The following is a 22,591-nucleotide window of genomic DNA, read 5'->3' as shown; positions in this document are numbered from 1 at the left end:
CCCCACACTTTGAGAAACGCTGCATTAACGGAAGTGGATGTAAATCAATATATTGAACAATTAAATACAGATATTACAAAGTGTATAATGGAAGCAGCCAAACAGAGCATACGGAGGAGTAGAATCGGGAAAAGAAGGAAGATGGTGGACACAAGCGTGCACAGACGCAATAAAAGAACGTAATAAAGCATTTAGAATATTGAGAAAAACACATTTTCAAGATATGACCCAATATAAAAGGCACCCAGCTAAAGTAAGGTATGTCATTAAAAAGAGGAACAAAGACTATTGGAGAACATTTCGTAAATCACTAACTTCCACGGACATGCACCTGGGGATAGGTTGATTGGCAACACTAAATGGTCCCTAGTGTGTGAATGTGAGTGTGAATGTTGTCTGTCTATCTGTTTAAACTGCGACGACGTAGCGACTTATCCAGGGTGTACCCCGCCTTCCGCCCGATTGTAGCTGAGATAGGCATCAGCGCCCCCCGCGACCCCAAAGGGAATAAGCAGTAGAAAATGGATGGATGGATGGATAAAACTACTCCTTTAGGCCAAGTGTGGGGAATGATCAAGAACATGTCAGGGATCAGAAGTCAACATGAACATCATGTGATGAAAGATGGGACACGGTGTGTGGTAGAAAATAAAGAAAAAGCAGAACTTTGAGCAAAAACTTTTTTTAAAGTGCACAGTAATGATAATTTGAGAAATGAAGAAAAAGAAAAGAGAGAAGAAACAATAGTTTAAATATTGGGGAAATTATGAAAGATAATGATGATGGCTTTAGCAACACTATGGATATGACATTTTCTTTGAATGAAATGGTTCCAAAATTGAAAAAGGTTAAAAATACGACGCCAGGGAGTTATCAAATGATTAAAAACTTAGGTAGCATCGGCAAAGAAGTGGTCTTTAAATTTTATAACAGGTTATATGAAGAAGAAAAATTACCAGCTGAGTGGAAAACAGCAGTAATAATTCCAATATGCAAGCCAGGGAAAGATCCGGAAGAGGCAGGAAATTATAGGCCGATAGCATTGACCTCAAATTTGGGCAAAGTAATGGAAAACATGATTAATGAAACACTGGTATATTATTTATAGTCAAAAGAAATAATAAAAAACTACCAAAGTGGTTTTCGCAAAGCAAGAAACACTATATAATAAAACTAATTGTAAAATTATCAATAATGGATACATCTCTGGGACAATACCTCTATTAAGAGGTCTAAAACAAGGGTGCCCTTTGTCTCCATACCTATTTATTATTGCTATGGAAATATTGGCGATTAAAGTTAGATTGAATCGAAATATTGAAGGGCTCTGCAATAATAATATTGAAAGTAAAATAACAATGTATGCAGACGATACAAGCTTCTTTATCAGCCCCAATCCTCATTGTTTGCGGAACCTCCTTGATCTTTTGGATATATTTTCACAGCAATCTGGGCTTAAGCTTAATTATGATAAATGTAAAATTTTAAGGATCGGAAATCTAAAGGGAACATCCTTCCGAATGGAATGCAAAGTGCCTGTTTTGTGGACAGATGGACCTGTTAACATACTTGGTGTTGTTGTACCAGAGAATCTGGAAGATCTATGCTCAGTAAATTATGATAATCGACTAAGAAAGCTGGACAAAATTATGCAACTATGGAAAGGGAAATCCTTAACCTTATATGGTAAAATATCTATTGTCAACTCGTTAATTATTCCTCAGTTTATTTTTTTGTTTTTGTCATTACCAGCTCCATCACAAAACTTCTTTAAGGTTTATGAACGGAGGGTCTTTGATTTTGTCTGGGACGGCAAACCAGAAAAGATTAAAAGAAAGGTTTTGTACAATGAGTATGAATATGGGGGCCTAAAACTTCTCAACCTCGAAGCTATGTGTCTCTCTTTAAAAGCATCAATTGTTCCAAAGATGTACTTAAATACTGAGTGGTACACAAGTGTCCTGTTGGACAGAAAACATGTAATGTATCAAAGAAAATTGTATCCTTTTTTACAAGTGATCCCCTCCCATTATTCTTATGTAGAGAATCTGCTGGGAAACATGGAGGGGTTCATAAAGGAAACAATCCACTCATGGTGGTGTTTTCAATTTCATGTGCCAAAAAAAAGAGATGATATTTTGCAGCAGATAATATGGATGAACTCTAATATTTTAATAGATGGAAAGCCTTTCTTTTGGAAAAATATGTTTGAAAGAGGAATAATTTTTGTCAATGATATGATCAATGAGAATGGTAAAATTATGAAGTATGATGAATTTAGAACTATGTATGGTGATGCTTGTTCAAGCTTTTCTTTTAATCAACTAACTGGAGTAATTAGGAAAAGATGGAAACAAATAATTAATTATGGAACTACTAAATTACTAGTTTGTAAACCTCTAATAAGAAATTCCAGTTGGCAAAAAGGAACTAAAATTAATAAAAAAATATTTAATTTTTATTTAATAAAGAAATCTTTGAAGGCTGTCCCATATAACACATATGGAAAATGGGAGGACTTTTTTGACTGCCCGTTGCCGTGGGATGCCATATTCAAACTAATCTACAAAACTACTATCGATGTGCAAAACCGTTATTTTCAAATTAAAATTATTTATAACTTCTTACCAACGGGGAAAATGTTAAAACTATGGAATATGACTGAGTCAGATGATTGCCGCTTTTGCTGTCAGGAATCTGAATCCACCCTGCATTTGTTTTGGTATTGTCATATTGTGTCTTCCTTTTGGGTGGAAGTTGAAAAAACGTGTTCAAGGATTGGTTTGTTTATGAAGCTTGATATAGTTTCTGTTATTTTAGGAGAGTTTATTGACAAGCATGACTTAGTTAATTTAATTATAGTACTTGGTAAAAGGTTTATTTTTAAGGCCAAAAATAGATATTCACTTAGTATTACTTTCTTTAAAACATTTATTCAGTATTTTTTAACTTTAGAAAGATACATGATTGACAACGATAATGATGCCAAAAAACATGAAAAAAGATGGGAAATCCTTAAAGGCTTATTATGAAAATGTAATAATGTTTATAGATATGCAACAACAGCAACATATATGCTATCTGTTGTTGTGTTCCCTTTTTTTGAGTGTACAAAATGAAGGTGTGTGTTGAATCTGACTTGGATATAATATGGACTATACACAAATGCTTTTTATGAAAATGTAATTTTGTTTATAACTTATATGCAATCTGTTGTTTCCCTAATTTTTGTTGTTGCACATGGATGAGGGTGTGTGTTGCTGAGGCCCACTTTGACATTGTCTGGACTGGACCTGGTTTTAAAAACCTTTTAGACAAGTCTAATTCCATTAACAACCTGGTCTGATGAAGATAAGGTTCTTTTTTTTAATTTTTTTTTTAATAAAATAAAATGAGATTAAAAAAAAAGGAAAACAATGACATTTTTTTTTTGGGATAAAAAAGAAAGTAAAATCATATAAAACAATTACATAAAAAATAGTAATTAATGATAGTGTTAGTGGACCGGCGACACACACAATCATGTGTGTTTCAGGGACTATGTCCCTTGCAGACTGTGTTATATATGTTGTGGGAACCAGGATTTTGGTAGCAGATAGAAATAACCCTTTTTTGTGTGAGTGGGTGTGGCTGGGTGTGAATGGGGGAGGGAGGGGTTTTCTTTGGGGGGTTGATGCACTGATGGAAAGTGTATTTTGTGTGTTTTTGTGTAAAAAAAAAATATATTAAAAAAAAAAAAAAAAAAAAAAAAAAGACTATTGGAGAACATTTCGTAAATCACTAACTTCCACGGACATGCACCTGGGGATAGGTTGATTGGCAACACTAAATGGTCCCTAGTGTGTGAATGTGAGTGTGAATGTTGTCTGTCTATCTGTTTAAACTGCGACGACGTAGCGACTTATCCAGGGTGTACCCCGCCTTCCGCCCGATTGTAGCTGAGATAGGCATCAGCGCCCCCCGCGACCCCAAAGGGAATAAGCAGTAGAAAATGGATGGATGGATGGATAAAACTACTCCTTTAGGCCAAGTGTGGGGAATGATCAAGAACATGTCAGGGATCAGAAGTCAACATGAACATCATGTGATGAAAGATGGGACACGGTGTGTGGTAGAAAATAAAGAAAAAGCAGAACTTTGAGCAAAAACTTTTTTTAAAGTGCACAGTAATGATAATTTGAGAAATGAAGAAAAAGAAAAGAGAGAAGAAACAATAGTTTAAATATTGGGGAAATTATGAAAGATAATGATGATGGCTTTAGCAACACTATGGATATGACATTTTCTTTGAATGAAATGGTTCCAAAATTGAAAAAGGTTAAAAATACGACGCCAGGGAGTTATCAAATGATTAAAAACTTAGGTAGCATCGGCAAAGAAGTGGTCTTTAAATTTTATAACAGGTTATATGAAGAAGAAAAATTACCAGCTGAGTGGAAAACAGCAGTAATAATTCCAATATGCAAGCCAGGGAAAGATCCGGAAGAGGCAGGAAATTATAGGCCGATAGCATTGACCTCAAATTTGGGCAAAGTAATGGAAAACATGATTAATGAAACACTGGTATATTATTTATAGTCAAAAGAAATAATAAAAAACTACCAAAGTGGTTTTCGCAAAGCAAGAAACACAAACGACCCAGCAGTGCAGCTGGAAGAGGAAATTAGAAATGGACAAATAAATAAAGAAAGAATAATTGCAGTATTTTTGGACATACAGAAAGCGTATGATATGTTGTGGAAACAGGGGTTGCTGATTGTAACGATCTGTCACTTACTTTCTGATAGTTTTTCGTGTTTTGTACTTTGTTTCCTGTTCAGTGCTCTTATTTTGTCATACTTCCTGTTTACTCCGCTGAGCACTGTTTTTGTCACTCGCCGTTGATTGGCAGCGGTCCTCAGCTGCGGTCAATCAACATAGGTCTATTTATGTTTCACTCGAGCACTCCTCAGTGCTCGAAGTTAAAACTATGTTGGGAACATCTCCATGCAAGACTGCTTTCTGTTTATATCTTTTACTTTGATGAAATTAAAATCATCTTACCTGCTTTCTGCTCTCCTGGATTTTTGCATACTTGAGGTCACACAACTGCAGCCATGCGACATCCCAACAGTAACTTCGAGCCAGAAAATTGTGACCTCGCGAGAATCCCTGTCGGCAATCCTCAGCCGACGTTCTGGACCGCACAATTCCTGGAGGACTTGAAGGCCAGGTTTGTGCGGTCCCAGCCTACAGACGCGGACCCTCTCCCCGCGGCAACGCCACCGGCTTCGGCTCTCCGACCGGCGCGTCCCCCGCCGCCATCTTTCCTCTCGGCTCAACGGCTGGCTACGGCTCTCCGACCAGCACGTCCGCCACTTCCTGCATGCCTCGCGGCTCCCGCGGCAACGCTACCGGCTACGGCTCTCCGACCGGCGCGTCCTCCGCCGCCATCCTTCCTCTCGGCAACGCTGCCGGCTACGGCTCACCGACCGGCGCGCCCGCCTCCTCCTTCACGTCTCGCGGCTCCTGCGGCTCCGTCGCCGACTGCGGCTCTCCGACCGGCACGTCCGCCGCCGCCATCCTTCCCGTCGTCTGCTGAGCTGCTTCTCCCTGCTCCTACGCAGCTTCCAGCGGCTGCTCCCCGGCTGCTCTTTTTGCCAGCTCCCGCTCTCTTTTTTGGTCCGCCGAGAGCTCCAGTGGAGCCCACAGTGAGGTCGCTTTTGTCCTCCTGCTGGGACTTGGCACGGGACGTGTCTTCGTCCCTCCTCCTGGTCCCCTCCCGCCCGTCCCTGGTTTTCGCACCGGGGGACTCCGACGAGCAGGCACGTTTTCCCGCATGTGTGAACGGTGTCTGGCAGCCACCTAGTGGAGGGGGGCCCACTATACACTGCGGTGCAGCCAGGCACACACCGCTGTCATCCCCGCCAGCGTCTCCTTCCACGGAGACATCTACGTCCCTAGCGGGCTTTCGCACAGCCCCAACGCCGGCTCCACGCCGAGCCCCAACGCCGGCTCCACGCCGAGCCCCAACGCCGGCTCCACGCCGAGCCCCAACGCCGGCTCCACGCCGAGCCCCAACGCCGGCTCCACGCCGAGCCCCAACGCCGGCTCCACGCCGAGCTCCAACGCCGGCACTACGCACGGTTCCAACGCCGCCAAGAGCAGCACCACGCCGGGCTTCGTCACCGCCGGCATCCGCTATTCCTCGGCCAGCATTTGCTGCTCCTCGCCCGGCGTCATCTGCCGCTTTCACGCCGCCGATGACATCTGCAACAATCACGCCGTTGATGACGTCTGCCGCTTTCACGCCGCCGATGACGTCTGCCGCTTTCACGCCGCCGATGACGTCTGCCGCTTTCACGCCGCCGATGACGTCTGCCGCTTTCACGCCGCCGATGACGTCTGCCGCTTTCACGCCGCCGATGACGTCTGCCGCTTTCACGCCGCCGATGACGTCTGCCGCTTTCACGCCGCCGATGACGTCTGCCGCTTTCACGCCGCCGATGACGTCTGCCGCTTTCACGCCGCCGATGACGTCTGCCGCTTTCACGCCGCCGATGACGTCTGCCGCTTCCACGCCGTTGATGACGTCTGCCGCTTCCACGCCGTTGATGACGTCTGCCGCTTCCACGCCGGCACCAACATCGGCTCCTCAGCCGCCTCCTGCAGAGGTATCTGTTTTGGCTGCAGCCCCCGCCGCTTTGTCTGCTGTCTCCGGGCCTGCTTCAGCGCGCCCGCCTCCACGTCAGCCGCGGATGTGGCCGTGCCCTGGGCGTCCTCCTCGCGGGATGCACTCGTCTCTTTTTCGGCCAATGATGTGGCTGTTCCGTGGCCGCCCGCCCCGCCAGTTCCAGCGGCGCTCTACGCGCCGTCGCCACCTGACTTTCCCTCGCTGGCTGCGGGGACACGAGGTTTGGCGACCTTCCACCAAATCCTCCTTCCATCCTCCCTTACTTTGTGGACATTTTTTTCCATTTTTCTTTTCCAGGGAACATCTGGTATCTGTTCCTTGAGGGGGAGGTCCTGTAACGATCTGTCACTTACTTTCTGATAGTTTTTCGTGTATTGTACTTTGTTTCCTGTTCAGTGCTCTTATTTTGTCATACTTCCTGTTTACTCCGCTGAGCACTGTTTTTGTCACTCGCCGTTGATTGGCAGCGGTCCTCAGCTGCGGTCAATCAACATAGGTCTATTTATGTTTCACTCGAGCACTCCTCAGTGCTCGAAGTTAAAACTATGTTGGGAACATCTCCATGCAAGACTGCTTTCTGTTTATATCTTTTACTTTGATGAAATTAAAATCATCTTACCTGCTTTCTGCTCTCCTGGATTTTTGCATACTTGAGGTCACACAACTGCAGCCATGCGACATCCCAACACTGATGAAACTAAATAAAATTGGAATTAGAGGAAGAATGTATAGATGGATTAAAGACTTATTAACAATTAGAACATTATTAGTAAAAATAGAGAATGAATATAGCAGAGAATATGAAGTGGAAAATGGGACCCCACATGGGAGTATAATAAGTCCAGTACTATTTTCCATCATGATAAAGGAAGTTTTGAGTGAAGTGAAAGGGTTAATGGAGGTGGCATTGTTTGCTGATGATGGAGTGATGTGGAAGAGAGGTAGAAATACAAATTATATAGAAAAGAAGATTCAGAAAGCGGTAAATAATGTTCAAGACTGGGGAACGGCTTGAGGTTTAAGAATCTTTGTTGAAAAGTCAAAAGTCTTAATTTTTAAAAAGAGGAAAGTACGAAACAAGCTCCAAATAAAACTCTATGGAGAAAATGTAAAGGGTTAAAGGATTTAAATATTTAGGAATATGGTTTGATAAAAATATGAACTGGTCAACCCATATCTGCAAAATAGTGGAGAAAAGTAAAAAGGTGTTAAATATAATGAGGGCTTTGAGGGGTAAAGATTGGGGGGCTGATAGGTTGACATTGAAAACGATATATATCACTTTAATTCGATCTGTTATTGACTACGGATGCATTATTTATCAATCTGCTTCAAAAACACTACTTGGGAAAATAGACCGGATCCAGTTGTGGAAGTACTAAATCAACTCCAGTGGCAGCATTACAAGTAGAAATGAACGAAAAACATTTGGACATGAGGAGAGATCAACTCTCAGCAGTTCTTTGGGCAAACTTAAAAGGATCCAAGCAAGGACATCCAACCCGTCAAGTGCTACTACACTGCCAAGAAAAAGAGAAGAAAAAAATGAATAGTTTTGGGTGGATAATAGGAGATATATGTATCAAAGCACAAATTGACAATATTAAAGTGAGCCCTACAGTACCAATTCCTGCAATACCACCGTGGATGTATGAAAACCCAAAGGTAAACATGCAATTACTGAAGAATAGAAATTTAAATAGTTACCAGATAGAACAATGGATTAAGGAAATGTTTTTTGACAACATCATGATATATACAGATGCATCAAAAACTATAAATAGTAAGGTAGGAGCTGCTGCAGTTATCCCACAAGGAAATATAGTGTTAAATAAAAGAATCAGTGATAAACTATCTGTTTTTACGAGGGAATTGGTAGCGATTCATATGGCAGTTAACTGGATAGAGGACAATAAAGCAAGGAAAGTAGTCGTGTGCTCGGACTCCAGCAGTGCTTTGATTAGCATAAAAAACATAGCATCAGAAACAAGACAATATATAGTTTATGACATAGTTCAGGCAATCTACAGGATAAATAAAGCGGGAGGTGTGGTAACATTTCTCTGGGTTCCTGCTCATGTAGGAGTTGTGGGGAATGAGTTAGCTGATAGATACGCAAAACAAGCAAGCACTAAAACAGAAGTAAACATGGTGATTAAGCACAGTAAAGAAGAAGTGAAGAGCATAATTAAGATAGAACACAATAAAAAGTGGCAGGATAATTGGAATAAGGAAAGGAAAGGTGGCGAGTATTACAAAGTCCAGAGGAGAGTAGGTGTCATGAGAGGAGGGGGTAGAAATAGGAAAGAAGAAGACATTATTACTCGAATGAGATTAGGACATACATTTCTAAATAGTTCACTAAAATTGATAGGGAAACATACTACAGGACTGTGTGATTTTTGCCATCAGATAGAAAATGTTAACCATGTTTTAATACAATGTAGGAAATACAACAGAGAAAGAGAAATACTTAAAATAAGTTAGCAAAAGAAATTATTAGGTTAGAAGTGGGAGATATATTAGGATGGCATTCAGAAAACATAGGATATAAAGCATATTTAAAAACACTGGGTTAAATAAAAGAATATAGGGTAGGGATCCACCTCGGTCCACACTCCATTACAGTAGGTAGCGGTAATGCACACCAGAAGGTTGATTGCCAACCACCATAAAAAAAAGAAGAAGAAGAAAAAGCACACGACGCTAATAAGTCAGTCTTATTATTTCTTATCCAGTTTGCAATATTTGCGTCGTATGAAATACATATTTGATTCTTTATTTAAGGACGAAATCGTCTCGATGCGCTAGAAGCATTGTGCTGCTTCTCCTGCTATCTTTGCTTGTTAGTTAGCTTAGCTCGCTCGTTAGCTTAGCTTGTTAGCTGCTAACAGAAGACACAGAAGTTATCAACACATCGCTAAGTAGAGATCAAGTGTGAGAGTAAAGTGTTGTGATTGTGTGAAAATGTCTACATTACAACTGTTGAGAGCGTTGGTGGATCAGCGACTAACTGCTGCTGTTGAAGAAATATTTGTAGTGTTAGAAAGAACGATAGCAGAATACGAGGCGGAACTTTCTAGAACGAAGGAGGAAAACAATCAACTACTGGACGTTCTTTTCACGAAACATCAAGTTGTGTTACACAGAACAGGTTTGTTGACTTCTTACTCTCACTTGTTTACTAACGTTATATTTGACAAATAACAAGAACATGACATTTGGAATATAAAATATAATCACAATGACCAGTAGTGGAACAACTGGGCCGGGGGACGGAACCCAAATAATAAAAGTAATTCTAACATAATTTTACAACATACACATGCTTCTCTGGGTTAACCACCAACAATTTTTAACCAGGTTTTAAAAAGTTTGCCAGCCATTTTTGCTGAAATTTTCATTTTCCTCACATGTATTTATTTTCTCACTTTCACCACAGCATCAGCCCATTCACAGGATGTAGAAAAATTATCAAAGGGGGTCTGAATTTTTTATTTTTTTTCCTATCATTCACAATCCTTTTGTAAGACAATATGTTTTTATTTTGCATGCATTCTGTCGCAAACAAACGTTAGTAAAATCTTAACTATCCTAATTCTAACATTGAAGTCAATGGGAGCAACTGTATTTTCCTCACGAAGCCCCCTAAATAAGAATTAGTGGATCAATATAATATACCCAGAAGTTATTTTTTAAATGCTTTCTTTTTAAAACATGCTGTATAAATGCATATTCTCTGGAAATATGTCTTATAAAAGCCACAAACTGGAGGATATATTTTTAATTAGGATAACATAATAGTTTAAAGTTCTTATGGAATTGTCCAGGGTGTAACCCGCCTTCTGCCCCCCTGTAACCCCAAAAGGGACAAGTGGTAGAAAATGGATGGATGGATAGAAAAAGACACATCATAAAATTATATTTATATCCATTATGTACATTAAAGATAAACTTGAGTTAATGAAACATGTAGATTAAATTGTGTTTTACACCCTCTGTTGTTTAAAAAGAGTACAGTTAGGGCTGGACCATTGTGGCAAAAATAATAATCACCATTATTTTGATTGATATTGTAATCACAATTAATTACACATGTATTCATTAATTTGAAAGCACCAGTATTTATTTTATTACCAAAACTCAACTTTAAATATAGTTTAAAAAACAGATATGAGTTAGTAACAAATAAAGCACAAGTACAAAATTAATAAAAATAAATATAAATAACAATGGTAATATAAAAAAAATATATAAAATGTAATTTCATGTTTTGTTTTTAGTTATTTTTTTTTCCTTTTACACAAGTTTTGTTACTACCATTTAAGTGTGTGCTTTTTTGTCAAATAAAAATGTATACAATATTTGTTAATTAAATGCAGAATCTCTCACATTTATTGGTGAAATACATCTTTGGACAATTTTGACCAGTACTTTGGGTCAATGCATCGATAAGTTCATTATGCTTGTGTGAGGTGCTTTTTCGAAACTTGTATTTTGTTTGCGCTGTCAGACCTATTATTGTGAAGGGGGAAGTGTGCTGCTGTTCTCAGCTCGAAGTGTGGAGGCAACTTGAGGCTGGTTAAAAAAAAAAGGAGAGAGAGGGACAGAGCCTCTAAAGATGCGACTGCTGTGCTGTTTGTGCATTAATCCTACATGGATGATGTCGTTCAGGTTAGAGTGTCCGCCCTGAGATCGGTAGGTTGGGAGTTCAAACCCCGGCCGAGTCATACCAAACACTATTAAAAAAAATGGGACCCATTGCCTCCCTGCTTGGCACTCAACATCAAGGGTTGGAATTGGGGGTTAATTAACCATAAATGATCCCGGGCGCGGCACCGCTGCTGCCCACTGCTCCCCACACAGTGATCAAGGGGATGGGTCAAATGCAATGGACAAATTTATCCACACCTTGTGTGTGTAACTTTAAGTTAACTTAAAAACAACACAAGCAGATGAGATATGTTGTGGGTGTATGGATTTTCCGTTCCAGGTTTAGGTTCGTAGTTTAGTCCCTATTTCGAATGACCGCCTCAAGGACGGGACGGTTGCGTGTTTCATAGTAATAGTCATTGTGACATGTAGAGGACTAGGAGGTTTATTACCATTGTGGGGGAGTTTTCCGTGTCTACGTACCTTCGACACATCCGTTCACCCACCGGAGTGATGCCGCGCTTTCTCCGCCGTGTGTTTGAGGAGCCTGCAAAAGACCTGCACACACATGTAACAATCATGTTCAATCAACAATACAGTTTGGTGTAAACCTAAAAACAACAACAATATAACCATAAAGGATAAAGGTTGGCTTTTAAAGGGGAACATTATCACCAGACTTATGTAAGCGTCAATATATTCCTTGATGGTGCAGAAAAAAGACCATGTATTTTTTTAACCGATTTCCGAACTGTAAATGGGTGAATTTTGGCGAATTAAACGCCTTTCTGTTTATCGCTCTGGAGGGATGACGTCAGAATGTGACGTCGCCGAGGTAATACAGCCGCCATTTTCTTTTTCAACCCATTGTAAACATTGGGTCTCAGCTCTATTATTTTCCGTTTTTTTCGACTATTTTTTGGAACCTTGGAGACATCATGCCTCGTCGGTGTGTTGTCGGAGGGTGTAACAACACTAACAGGGAGGGATTCAAGTTGCACCAATGGCCCAAAGATGCGAAAGTGTCTGCCGCCAGACCCCCATTGAATGTACCAAAGTGGCTCCACATTTTACCGGCAATGACAGACATGGCACAGAGATGTATGGATAACCTGCAGATGCATTTGCAACGATAAAGTCAACGAAATCACAAAGGTGAGTTTTGTTGATGTTGACTTATGTGCTAATCAGACATATTTGGTTGCGGTGTGACAGCCAGCTAATCGATGCTAACATGCTATTTACCGCCGGTGCTAAAGCAGACATGGCACAGAGATGTATGGATAACCTGCAGATGCATTTGCAACTATATTATGTTTCCTTCCACCCACATTTAATATGAAAAAAACACTTACCAATCGGCGGATTTAAGTTGCTCCGGTGTCACAAGATGTGAAAGTCCTGATCGTTCGGTCCGCACATTTTACCGGCGATGCTAACGCAGCTATTCGGCCACGCTATGGCTATGAATAGCGTCAATAGCTATTCGCTCAATAGCTTCAGTTTCTTCTTCAATACTTTCATACTCCAACCATTCGTTTCAATACATGCGTAATCTGTTGAATTGCTTAAGCCGCTGAAATCCGAGTTTGAATCCGAGCTAATGTCGCTATATCTTGCTGTGCGATTCGCGATTGTTTGTTTACATTGGCAGCACTGTATGACGTCACAGGGAAATATATAGTGGCATCGCAAATAGCGAAAATCAAGCACTTTAAAGCTTTTTTTAGGGATATTCGGAGACCGGTAAAATTTTGAAAAAAACTTCAAAAAATACAACATGCCACTGGGAACTGATTTTTATTGTTTTTAACCCTTTTGAAATTGTGATAATGTTCCCCTTTAAGCTTAATGCTAACATATGATGGATGACCACATTGACAGGCTTGCAAAAATGAGCTTTGCGATCGTTTTGTATAAAGGTTTAACAAATAAGAGTTTAGTTGAGCAAAACTGACATAAAACAACAGATGCATTTTTACTTACATACATATATACACCAAAGTATGTAGAAACTAAACGTTTTACTACTAGGCCATCATGTTCATCAAACCTTAAAACTCTGATTTAGTATAGGACATTAGTTCCAGGTCTTCTTGTATCGCAAAATTGTGATATTAAATAGTTTCCACTCACAAAGACCCCAAACGTCCAGATTGTTAACCGCTGATTTGTATTTTTGATGTTCAGTTGGCCGACTAGAGGAATTAGTTATCATGACAGCTAACTGTGTCTTCTTACATCACACGTTTAACCATCCTCCACTGTAGCAAATACATTACATTTCTTACAATTATTATTATCACTGAAGGACAGTAGAACATGGCTTAATATGTTACACACAAAGGACAGTCAGGCGAATAGCTAAGTTAGCCACTAAACTAGCTTGAAACAAGAATAAATACGTGCTTAGTAATTTTTCCCATTCAAAATAGATTGGCAATTTTTCAAACTTCAACCATTTACACATTTTTCAACCGATTCAAACCATTCCACATTCAACATATTCCACTAATCCTGGACATTCATTCTATTATATTTTGAAGTTCAAAAAAATTCAAGGAATTCCCATTTTTCAAACCCTTTCTTAACCCTTTTTTCTGGCGACAACTCCTTCCACGGGCAGCACGGTGATAGAGGGGTTAGTGCATCTGCCTCACAATATGAAGGTCTTGAGTAGTCCTGGGTTCAATCTTTCCGTGTGGAGTTTGCATGTTCTCCTTGTGACTGCGTGGGTTCCCTCTGGGTACTCCGGCTTCCTCCCACCTCCAAAGACATGCACCTGGGGATAGGTTGATTGGCAACAGTAAATGGTCCCTAGTGTGTGAATGTGAGTGTGAATGTTGTCTGTCTATCTGTGTTGGCCTTGTGATGAGGTTGCGACTTGTCCAGGGTGTACGACACCTTCCGCCCGATTGTTGCTGAAATAGGCACCAGTGCCCCACGTGATCCAAACGGGGATAAGCGGTAGAAAATTGATGGAAGGATGGACTCCTGCCCTGCGATGTGGTGGCGACTTGTCCTGGGTGTACCCCGCCTTCCGCCCGATTGTAGCTGAGATATGCACCAGCGCCCCCTGCGACCCCAAAGGGAATAAGCGGTAGAAAATGGATGGACTGTTACCACATTTTTCAACCGTTCCACTGTCAAATCATTCCTCTTAATTAGGACAAAAAACTGTTGTTTTTCAAACTTGAAAAATTCCCGGTTTTCCCGAAATCCAGGAATTCCATAATAACATTTCTCAATTAGGGCTTCACGGTGGCAGAGGGGTTAGTGCATCTGCCTCACAATACGAAGTTCCTGCAGTCCTGGGTTCAAATTTAGGCTCGGGATCTTTCTGTGTGGAGTTTGCATGTTCTCCCCGTGAATGCGTGGGTTCCCTCCGGGTACTCCGGCTTCCTCCCACTTCCAAAGACATGCACCTGGGGATAGGTTGATTGGCAACACTAAATTGACCCTAGTGTGTGAATGTGAGTGTGAATGTGGTCTGTCTATCTGTGTTGGCCCTGCGATGAGGTGGCGACTTGTCCAGGGTGTACCCCGCCTTCTGCCCGATTGTAGCTGAGATAGGCGCCAGCGCCCCCCGCGACCCCAAAAGGGAATAAGCGGTAGAAAATGGATGGATGGCATTTCTCAATTAAAAATGTTGCTACTTCAACATTTCTCGACCATTTTGAAAAAGTCCAACACTCACCGTTCAGAACATTAACAATTTTCCCCAAAAATCTCGCTTTTCCCGAAATTCTGAAATGTTCAATTAAAACTACTTCAACATTTGTGGGCCGACTTGAAAAAGTCCAACACTCACCATTCAGAACATTCACAATGTTTAGCATTTTCAACAATATTCTCACTTTTCCCCGAAAATTCCCATTGAAATGAATAAAATCAAAGTTCAACAACTCCCACATTTTTCATCCAATTCAAACCGTTCCAACTTCAAAATATTCAGCCTGTTCGGGAACTGTGTGCTCCCTTTCAACACTTTTTGAAAAACATTCCCACATTTCCTACAATCTCAGCCTTAAAGGCCTACTGAAACCCACTACTACCGACCACGCAGTCTGATAGTTTATATATCAATGATGAAATATTAACATTGCAACACATGCCAATACGGCCTTTTTAGTTTACTAAATTGCAATTTTAAATTCCCCGCGAGTTTCTTGTTGAAAACGTCGCGGAATGATACGCGTGACGTCACGGATTGTAAGGAAATATTAGCGCTGCACAACACACAGCTAAAAGTCGTCTCTGTTCATTGCGTAATTACACAGTATTTTGGACATCTGTGTTCCTGAATCTTTTGCAATTTGTTCATTTAATAATGGAGACTATAAAGAAGAATGCTGTTGGTGGAAAGCGGTTGATTGCAGCTGTCTTTAGCACCGAGACCCAGCCGGTGTTTCTTTATTTGTTGTGGAGCAGAGCAGTCAAGCGAACATGTTTTCTCTACGTCAACCATCATGTTTTTGGATGGGGAAATTGTGATATTTATCTTACCGAAGACATCAGTGAATTATTCGTCGTCCTGCAGCAGCTGTGAGCTTTGCTCCTCGGCTTCTCTCTGAGACACTGTGTGTTCACCGCAGCCATCCGACCTCGAGTTATGTCTTTACAATCTTTAAAAATCTCACTAAAACACTATTAAAACAATAAGCAGATAAGGGATCTTCCAGAATTATCCTAGTAAATGTGTCTAATTACATCTGAAACGCTCACACAGCCGTCGCCCGGAGCCGTGGCTTTTTTTTTTTTTTTCTAGTCCTTTACTATCAATATCCTAATTCACAAATCTTTCATCCTCGCTCAAATTAATGGGGAAATTGTCGCTTTCTCGTTCCGAATTGCTCTTACTGCTGGTGGCTCCCACTAAAAACAATTTAAAAACAATGTGAATATGTGTGGAGCCCTGCAACTCGTGACGTCACGCGCACATACTTCCGGTAAAGGCAAGGCTTTTCTGTTAGCGACCAAAAGTTGCAAACTTTATTGTCAATTTTCTCTACTAAATCCTTTCAGCAAAAATATGGCAGTATCGCGAAATGATCAAGTATGACACATAGAATGGACCTGCTATTCCCGTTTAATTAAGAAAATATCATTTCAGTAGGCCTTTAAAGGGGAACATTATCACCAGACCTATGTAAGCGTCAATATATACCTTGATGGTGCAGAAAAAAGTCCATATATTTTTTTAACCGATTTCCGAACTCTAAATGGGTGAATTTTGGCGAATTAAACACCTTTCTGTTTATCGCGGTGGAGGCGATGACGTCAGAATGTGACGTCGCCGAGGTAACACACCCGCCATTTTCATTTTCTACACATTACAAACACCGGGTCCCAGCTCTGTTATTTTCCGTTTTTTGGACTATTTTTTGGAACCTTGGAGACATCATGCCTCGACGGTGTGTTGTCGGAGGGTGTAACAACACTAACAGGGAGGGATTCAAGTTGCACCACTGGGCCGAAGATGCAAAAGTGTCTGCCGCCAGACCCCTATTGAATGTGCTGGAGTGTCTACACATTTTACCGGCGATGCTAAGGCAGACATGGCACAGAGATGTATGGATAACCTGCAGATGCATTTGCAACGATAGTCAACGAAATCACAAAGGTGAGTTTTGTTGATGTTGACTGCCAGCTAATCGAGGCTAACATGCTACGCTAATCGATGCTAACATGCTATTTACCGGCGGTGCTAAAGCAGACATGGTACAGAGATGTATGGATAACCTGTAGATGCATTTGCAACTATATTATGTTTCCTTCCACCCACATTTATTGCGAAAAAAACACTTACCAATCGACGGATTTAAGTTGCTCCAGTGTCAAAAGATGCGAAAGTCCTGATCGTTTGGTCCGCACATTTTACCGGCGATGCTAAATCAGCTTTTCGGCCATGCTATGGCTATGAATAGCGTCAATAGCTATTCGCTCAATAGCTTCAGTTTCTTCTTCAATACTTTCATACTCCAACCATCTGTTTCAATACATGCGTAATCTGTTGAATCGCTGAAATCCGAGTTTGGTTCCGAGCTAATGTCACTATATCTTGCTGTGGTATTCCCATTGTTTGTTTACATTGGAAGCACTGTGTGACGTCACAGGGAAATGAATAGTGGTTTCGAAGATAGCGAAAATAAGGCACTTTAAAGCTTTATTTAGGGATATTCCGAGACTGGTAAAATTTAGAAAAAAAACTTCAAAAAATACAACATGCCACTGGGGACTGATTTTTATTGTTTTTAACCCTTTTGAAATTGTGATAATGTTCCCCTTTAAGGGACATTTTCCCCAATGAAAAGGAATTATCCATTTTTCAAACTGCCACAACTCCCAGATTTTTAAACCATTCCACCTTCAACACATTCAATTCATCCTGGAAATTCAAACAACCATTTTTCCACATTCAACACATGTCCAGGAATTTCTTTTTTTTTCTCACCTTATTTCCAACCTTCTGTATTGCGATGACTCCTTTCACATTTTTCAACCCATTTCAAATATTCCACTGTCAAAACATTCCTCTGAGTCAGGACAAAAAAAAACAAGTTGGTTTAAGAACTTTAAAAATTCCCGTATTTTACAAAGTTCCGTAATACCATTTTTCAATTTAAAAACTTTTACTACTTCGCCATCTCTTGACCGATTCCAACAATTAAATAATGCTATTAATATATATTTTTTTAAATTCTGCTTTTCAGAAAATTCCCAAATTTCCAGGAAGTTCCCATTGAAATGAATGGAACATTTTTCCAAGTCGCATAATTCCCACATTTTTCAACCTATTCAAACCATTCCAACATCAACACAATCCAATCATCCTGGACATTCAACCTAAAACTTTCCCAAGTTCCAAACCTAGTTCCGGTTTTCCTGGAAATTCTAACTCTTCAATATACAAACCGTTCCAGCATTCAAACTATTCTTACATTCATACTACATTCTATCAGCATTTCAGTTCAACTTCAGCATTGGAGCATTCACACTCAATTCCTTCAGGAATTGCTTCATCTAGTTATTATTATCATCATTATATTTCAATGTAGCTTACCACATTGAATGTGTGGATTGCATGAATGATGCCTTCTCGGTTCTCATTCTAACGCAAATTGAGTGTCTAGAAACGCACTAAATTAATGTAATCCATTATTACTATTATTAATAAAGTTAAAGTAGAGTTAAAAGTTAAAGTACCAATGATTGTCACACACATACTAGATGTGGTGAAATTATTCTCTGCATTTGACCCATCACCCTGATCACACCCTGGGAGGTGACGGGAGTAGTGGGCAGCAGCGGTGCCGCGCCCGGGAATCATTTTTGGTGATTTTACCCCCAATTCCAACCCTTAATGCTGAGTGCCAAGCAAGGAGGTAACGGGTACCATTGTTATAGTCTTTGGTATGACTCAGCCGGGGTTTGAACTGACGACCTACCGATCTCAGGGCGGACACTTTAACCACTAGGCCACTGAGTAGATAAACAAGTTATCTTTTTGAAGGAGTAGTTAGTAATCTGACTACTTCGTCCCAGTTAACTGCGGTGACACGCTCTACATGAAAGCAAACAGATGTCCTCTTTTTTGTCCAACATGTTGACTGTGCTCATGCTTATTTAGAACAGACATGTCTCTAAAGATGAATGTGAAAATCACTGTAATTATAGTCCACCAGCAGGGGGAGCTCATCACTAGTACTACTGTGTGAAGGCCGGCATGTGGTACATTATTTCCTGTGTGTGTATGACTTATTCAGAGAGAGAACAGCACACTTTCACGTATGGTGTCTCCCATTAAGGATTGCAGGAATGAGTTTCAGGATATTTTTATATGAATAAGGTGGATTGGACGTTGGCCTGGGAAGGCATTCCCCTGAAGGCCTTCTTCATGTGTCATTTGGAAGTTCACTGACTGCTCTGAGGGGAAACTGATGAGATTGTGAGATCATATGTTGGTGCAGGACAATGTCTCATGTGATTGAGCAAAGCTGGACTTTTCTAAAGAATATTTGTTTTCTATTGTCCCGTAGATGTCAAAGAAGAACCTCTACCTAATGAGCTGGAGGAGGAACCACAGTCCCCCAACATACATGAGGACGAAGAGGTACCACATTCCCAACACATTAGAGAGGGAGGAGGGGAGCCGCAGCCCCCCGACAAAGAGGAAAAAGAGAAGCCAAAGACCCATAGTGATAAACTGACCCTTCACATTAAAGGGCAAGCGGAGGACCCACTCATCTTACACATCAAGAATGGAGAGGAGGACCCATTGACCCCTCACTTTAAGGAGCAAAAGAACCCGTTGACCTGTAGCATTAAAAAGGAAGAGGACCCACTGACCCCCTACTTTAAAGAGGAAGAGGAAAAACACCGCATCAGTCAGCCTAAATGGTTGGAGGAGTTTCCTGTGACTGGTGTCCCTGGGATGAGTGAAGATTATGAGTTCAAAGGTGAAAGTGAGGAGAAAAGAGAGGCGGAGCCTCCAAATAGCCACTCAATGCAACACAACAGACATGACATGACAACAGAAGCTGATGGAGACCACTGTGGAGGATCACAAGCAGACAAGCTCTTAGCTCCACTATCAGATAGTGAGGACACAACGTCACACTCTCCTGACACTGATGATGAAGACTCTAAAGATGATAAGACATGTCACATTGACAACACTCACTTCACATGTTCTCACTGTGACAAAACCTTTAAATACCATTGGTATCTGAAAGTACACATGAGAACACACACTGGAGAAAAATCTTTTATCTGCTCAGTATGTGACAAAGGCTTTGGACGAAGTCACCATTTGAAAATACACAAGAGAATACACACTGGTGAAAAACCTTTTGTCTGTTCAATATGTAGTAAAGGTTTTACACAAAGTCAGAGTTTGAAAAAACACATGAGTACACACACTGGAGAAAAATCTTTTATATGTTTGATCTGTAGTAAAGGTTTTGTCAAAAGTTGCAATTTTAAAGTACACATGAGAACACACACTGGTGAAAAACCTTTTTCCTGTTCAACGTGTGGTAAAGGTTTTACAGATATTCAGAATTTGAAAAGACACGAGAGAACACACACTGGTGAAAAAAGTTGTTCTTGTTCAATCTGTGGCTTATCTCTTACAAGGAAGGAACATTTGAAAGTACACATGAGAACACATACTGGTGAAAAACCTTTTTCTTGTTCAATCTGTGGTAATAGTTTTACAGAAAGTCAGAGTTTGAAAAGACACAAGAGAACACACACTGGTGAAAAATCACATTCCTGTTCAATCTGCAACAAAAGCTTTTGTGAACGATCAAACCTTGTAAGACACATGAGAACACACCCAGGAGAGAAAGTGTTGAGTTGCAGTGTGTGTGGTGAAAGATTCTCTTATAAGTACCAGTGTAAGAAACACAAGTGTGCTGGTGAGAACAGCAGCAGCAAATGAAACTGCAGGATTTGAAATTAACTTTCCAGGCGTTAATTTTGACTCTAACAACAACAGCACATATAATATGTGTGACATTGTTGTTTGTGTAACAATCTGTTTAATATGCTTCTATATATATTATTACTTTTTTCAGTCAAGTACGTGCATTAGTATGCAATCAAATAAATGTTAGTAGTCAATTGCGTCTTTTTTAAAAAAATGAACTCCTTTGTGTTGGGAAGAATGGAAGCTTTCGAGTTATGACATTTTTTTGTTTCACAGAAAATACAGTAGAGAAGATATAGTAAATAATGGAAAAACGGAAAATGCTGTAATTAGAATATTTTGAACGTAAGCCTTTATATATATATATATCTATCTATATATATATATATATATATATATATATACAGGTATATATATATATATTGTTTTGTATGTTTTTCTATTTGCAGGTTGTACTTAATGATGTCTTCAAATAATAAAATACTTTTATCACTCAATAAGTGCATCAACGACCAAATGCCTTTTTCAAACCATTGCTGTACAAAGATGGATTTGTTCATCATTTTAATATAACAAGAATTCTATAATGGAGTATTGTGTGTGATGAAAAAATAATTGTAACTAATTGTAAATTAGTTTCCAGTACAACAACACTTGCTGGTAGGGATGTGAACCGTTCACTTTTCAACCAATAAGTCACAGATTCTGGTACCCCGAAATCGGTACCTTTTCTCAACGTTCCCACTTTTTGGTGCTTTTGTGTGTGGTAATAATATTGTTTGTGATAATAAATCACAATTTTTATTGCAACATTTAAAATGATACTGTAATGACAACTGTTGTCCTTTTGTTAGATCTTATTTAATTATTATCATTTACAAGAAAGTTTATTTATAGTTCGAGTCCAATACACTCGATGACTGTTGTTAAAACCAAATACTCTTTTTGTCCGTCAAATTCATGACGTCACTAAAGGGCTTGGCTCAAGGCCACGTGCCAGTCTACTTAGGTAGGAGCTGAGATGCTCAGGTGTTGCTGAGTGGGGGCGCAACAGTTTTTTACTGTGCCAGGCTAGTATTTTTTTGCTGCCGTGTATTTTCCGTTTTTGTTACAAAGTGAGTTTTATAACGTGACTTTATGTTAATAAATATTTTTGTTAAACATTATCACAATTAGGGCTTCACGGTGGCAGAGGGGTTAGTGCGTCTGCCTCACAATACAAAGTTCCTGCAGTCTTGGGTTCAAATCCAGGCTCGGGATCTTTCTGTGTGGAGTTTGCATGTTCTCCCCGTGAATGCGTGGGTTCCCTCCGGCTACTCCGGCTTCCTCCCACTTCCAAAGACATGCACCTGGGGATAGGTTGATTGGTAACACTAAATTGACCTTAGTGTGTGAATGTGAGTGTGAATGTTGTCTGTCTGTGTTGGCCCTGCGATGGGGTGGCGACTTGTCCAGGGTGTACCCTGCCTTCCGCCCGATTGTAACTGAGATAGGCACCAGCGCCCCCCACGCCCCCAAAAAGGGAATAAGCGGTAGAAAATGGATGGATTATTACAATTAGTGATTGGTTGATGAGGTTTCCATCCATCCATCCATCCATCATCTTCCGCTTATCCGAGGTCGGGTCGCGGGGGCAGCAGCCTAAGCAGGGAAGCCCAGACTTCCCTATCTCCAGCCACTTCGTCTAGCTCTTCCCGGGGGATCCCGAGGCGTTCCCAGGCCAGCCGGGAGACATAGTCTTTCCAACGTGTCCTGGGTCTTCCCCGTGGCCTCCTACCAGCTGGACGTGCCCTAAACACATCCCTAGGGAGGCGTTCGGGTGGCATCCTGAC

At 40.6% G+C, this 22,591-nt stretch overlaps 4 protein-coding genes across 4 annotated transcripts in view; 3 read left to right on the top strand and 1 right to left on the bottom strand.

The window, feature by feature from the left end:
- Positions 1–22,591, bottom strand: part of LOC133545305 (gastrula zinc finger protein XlCGF26.1-like) — a 371,250-nt gene that overhangs the window by 91,667 nt on the left and 256,992 nt on the right. The window lies entirely within an intron of this gene.
- The window catches only part of LOC133545354 (zinc finger protein 33A-like), a 333,514-nt gene that overhangs the window by 81,420 nt on the left and 229,503 nt on the right, over positions 1–22,591 (top strand). The gene's annotated exons all lie outside the window — the stretch shown is intronic.
- LOC133545341 (gastrula zinc finger protein XlCGF57.1-like) overlaps positions 1–22,591 on the top strand; it is a 100,839-nt gene that overhangs the window by 26,401 nt on the left and 51,847 nt on the right. The gene's annotated exons all lie outside the window — the stretch shown is intronic.
- LOC133545322 (zinc finger protein 391-like) lies at positions 9,330–21,108 on the top strand. The gene is made up of 2 exons (XM_061890787.1): positions 9,330–9,827; positions 19,366–21,108. Exons 1-2 carry the CDS (start codon positions 9,641–9,643, stop codon positions 20,769–20,771), a joined length of 1,593 nt encoding a protein of 530 aa, XP_061746771.1. The 5' UTR covers positions 9,330–9,640; the 3' UTR covers positions 20,772–21,108.

This window comes from Nerophis ophidion, linkage group LG28, assembly GCF_033978795.1.
Source record: "Nerophis ophidion isolate RoL-2023_Sa linkage group LG28, RoL_Noph_v1.0, whole genome shotgun sequence".
NCBI classification, from domain to species: Eukaryota; Metazoa; Chordata; class Actinopteri; order Syngnathiformes; family Syngnathidae; genus Nerophis; species Nerophis ophidion.
Note: the sequence above shows the minus strand (reverse complement) of the source record. Positions and strands in the feature narration are given on the sequence as shown.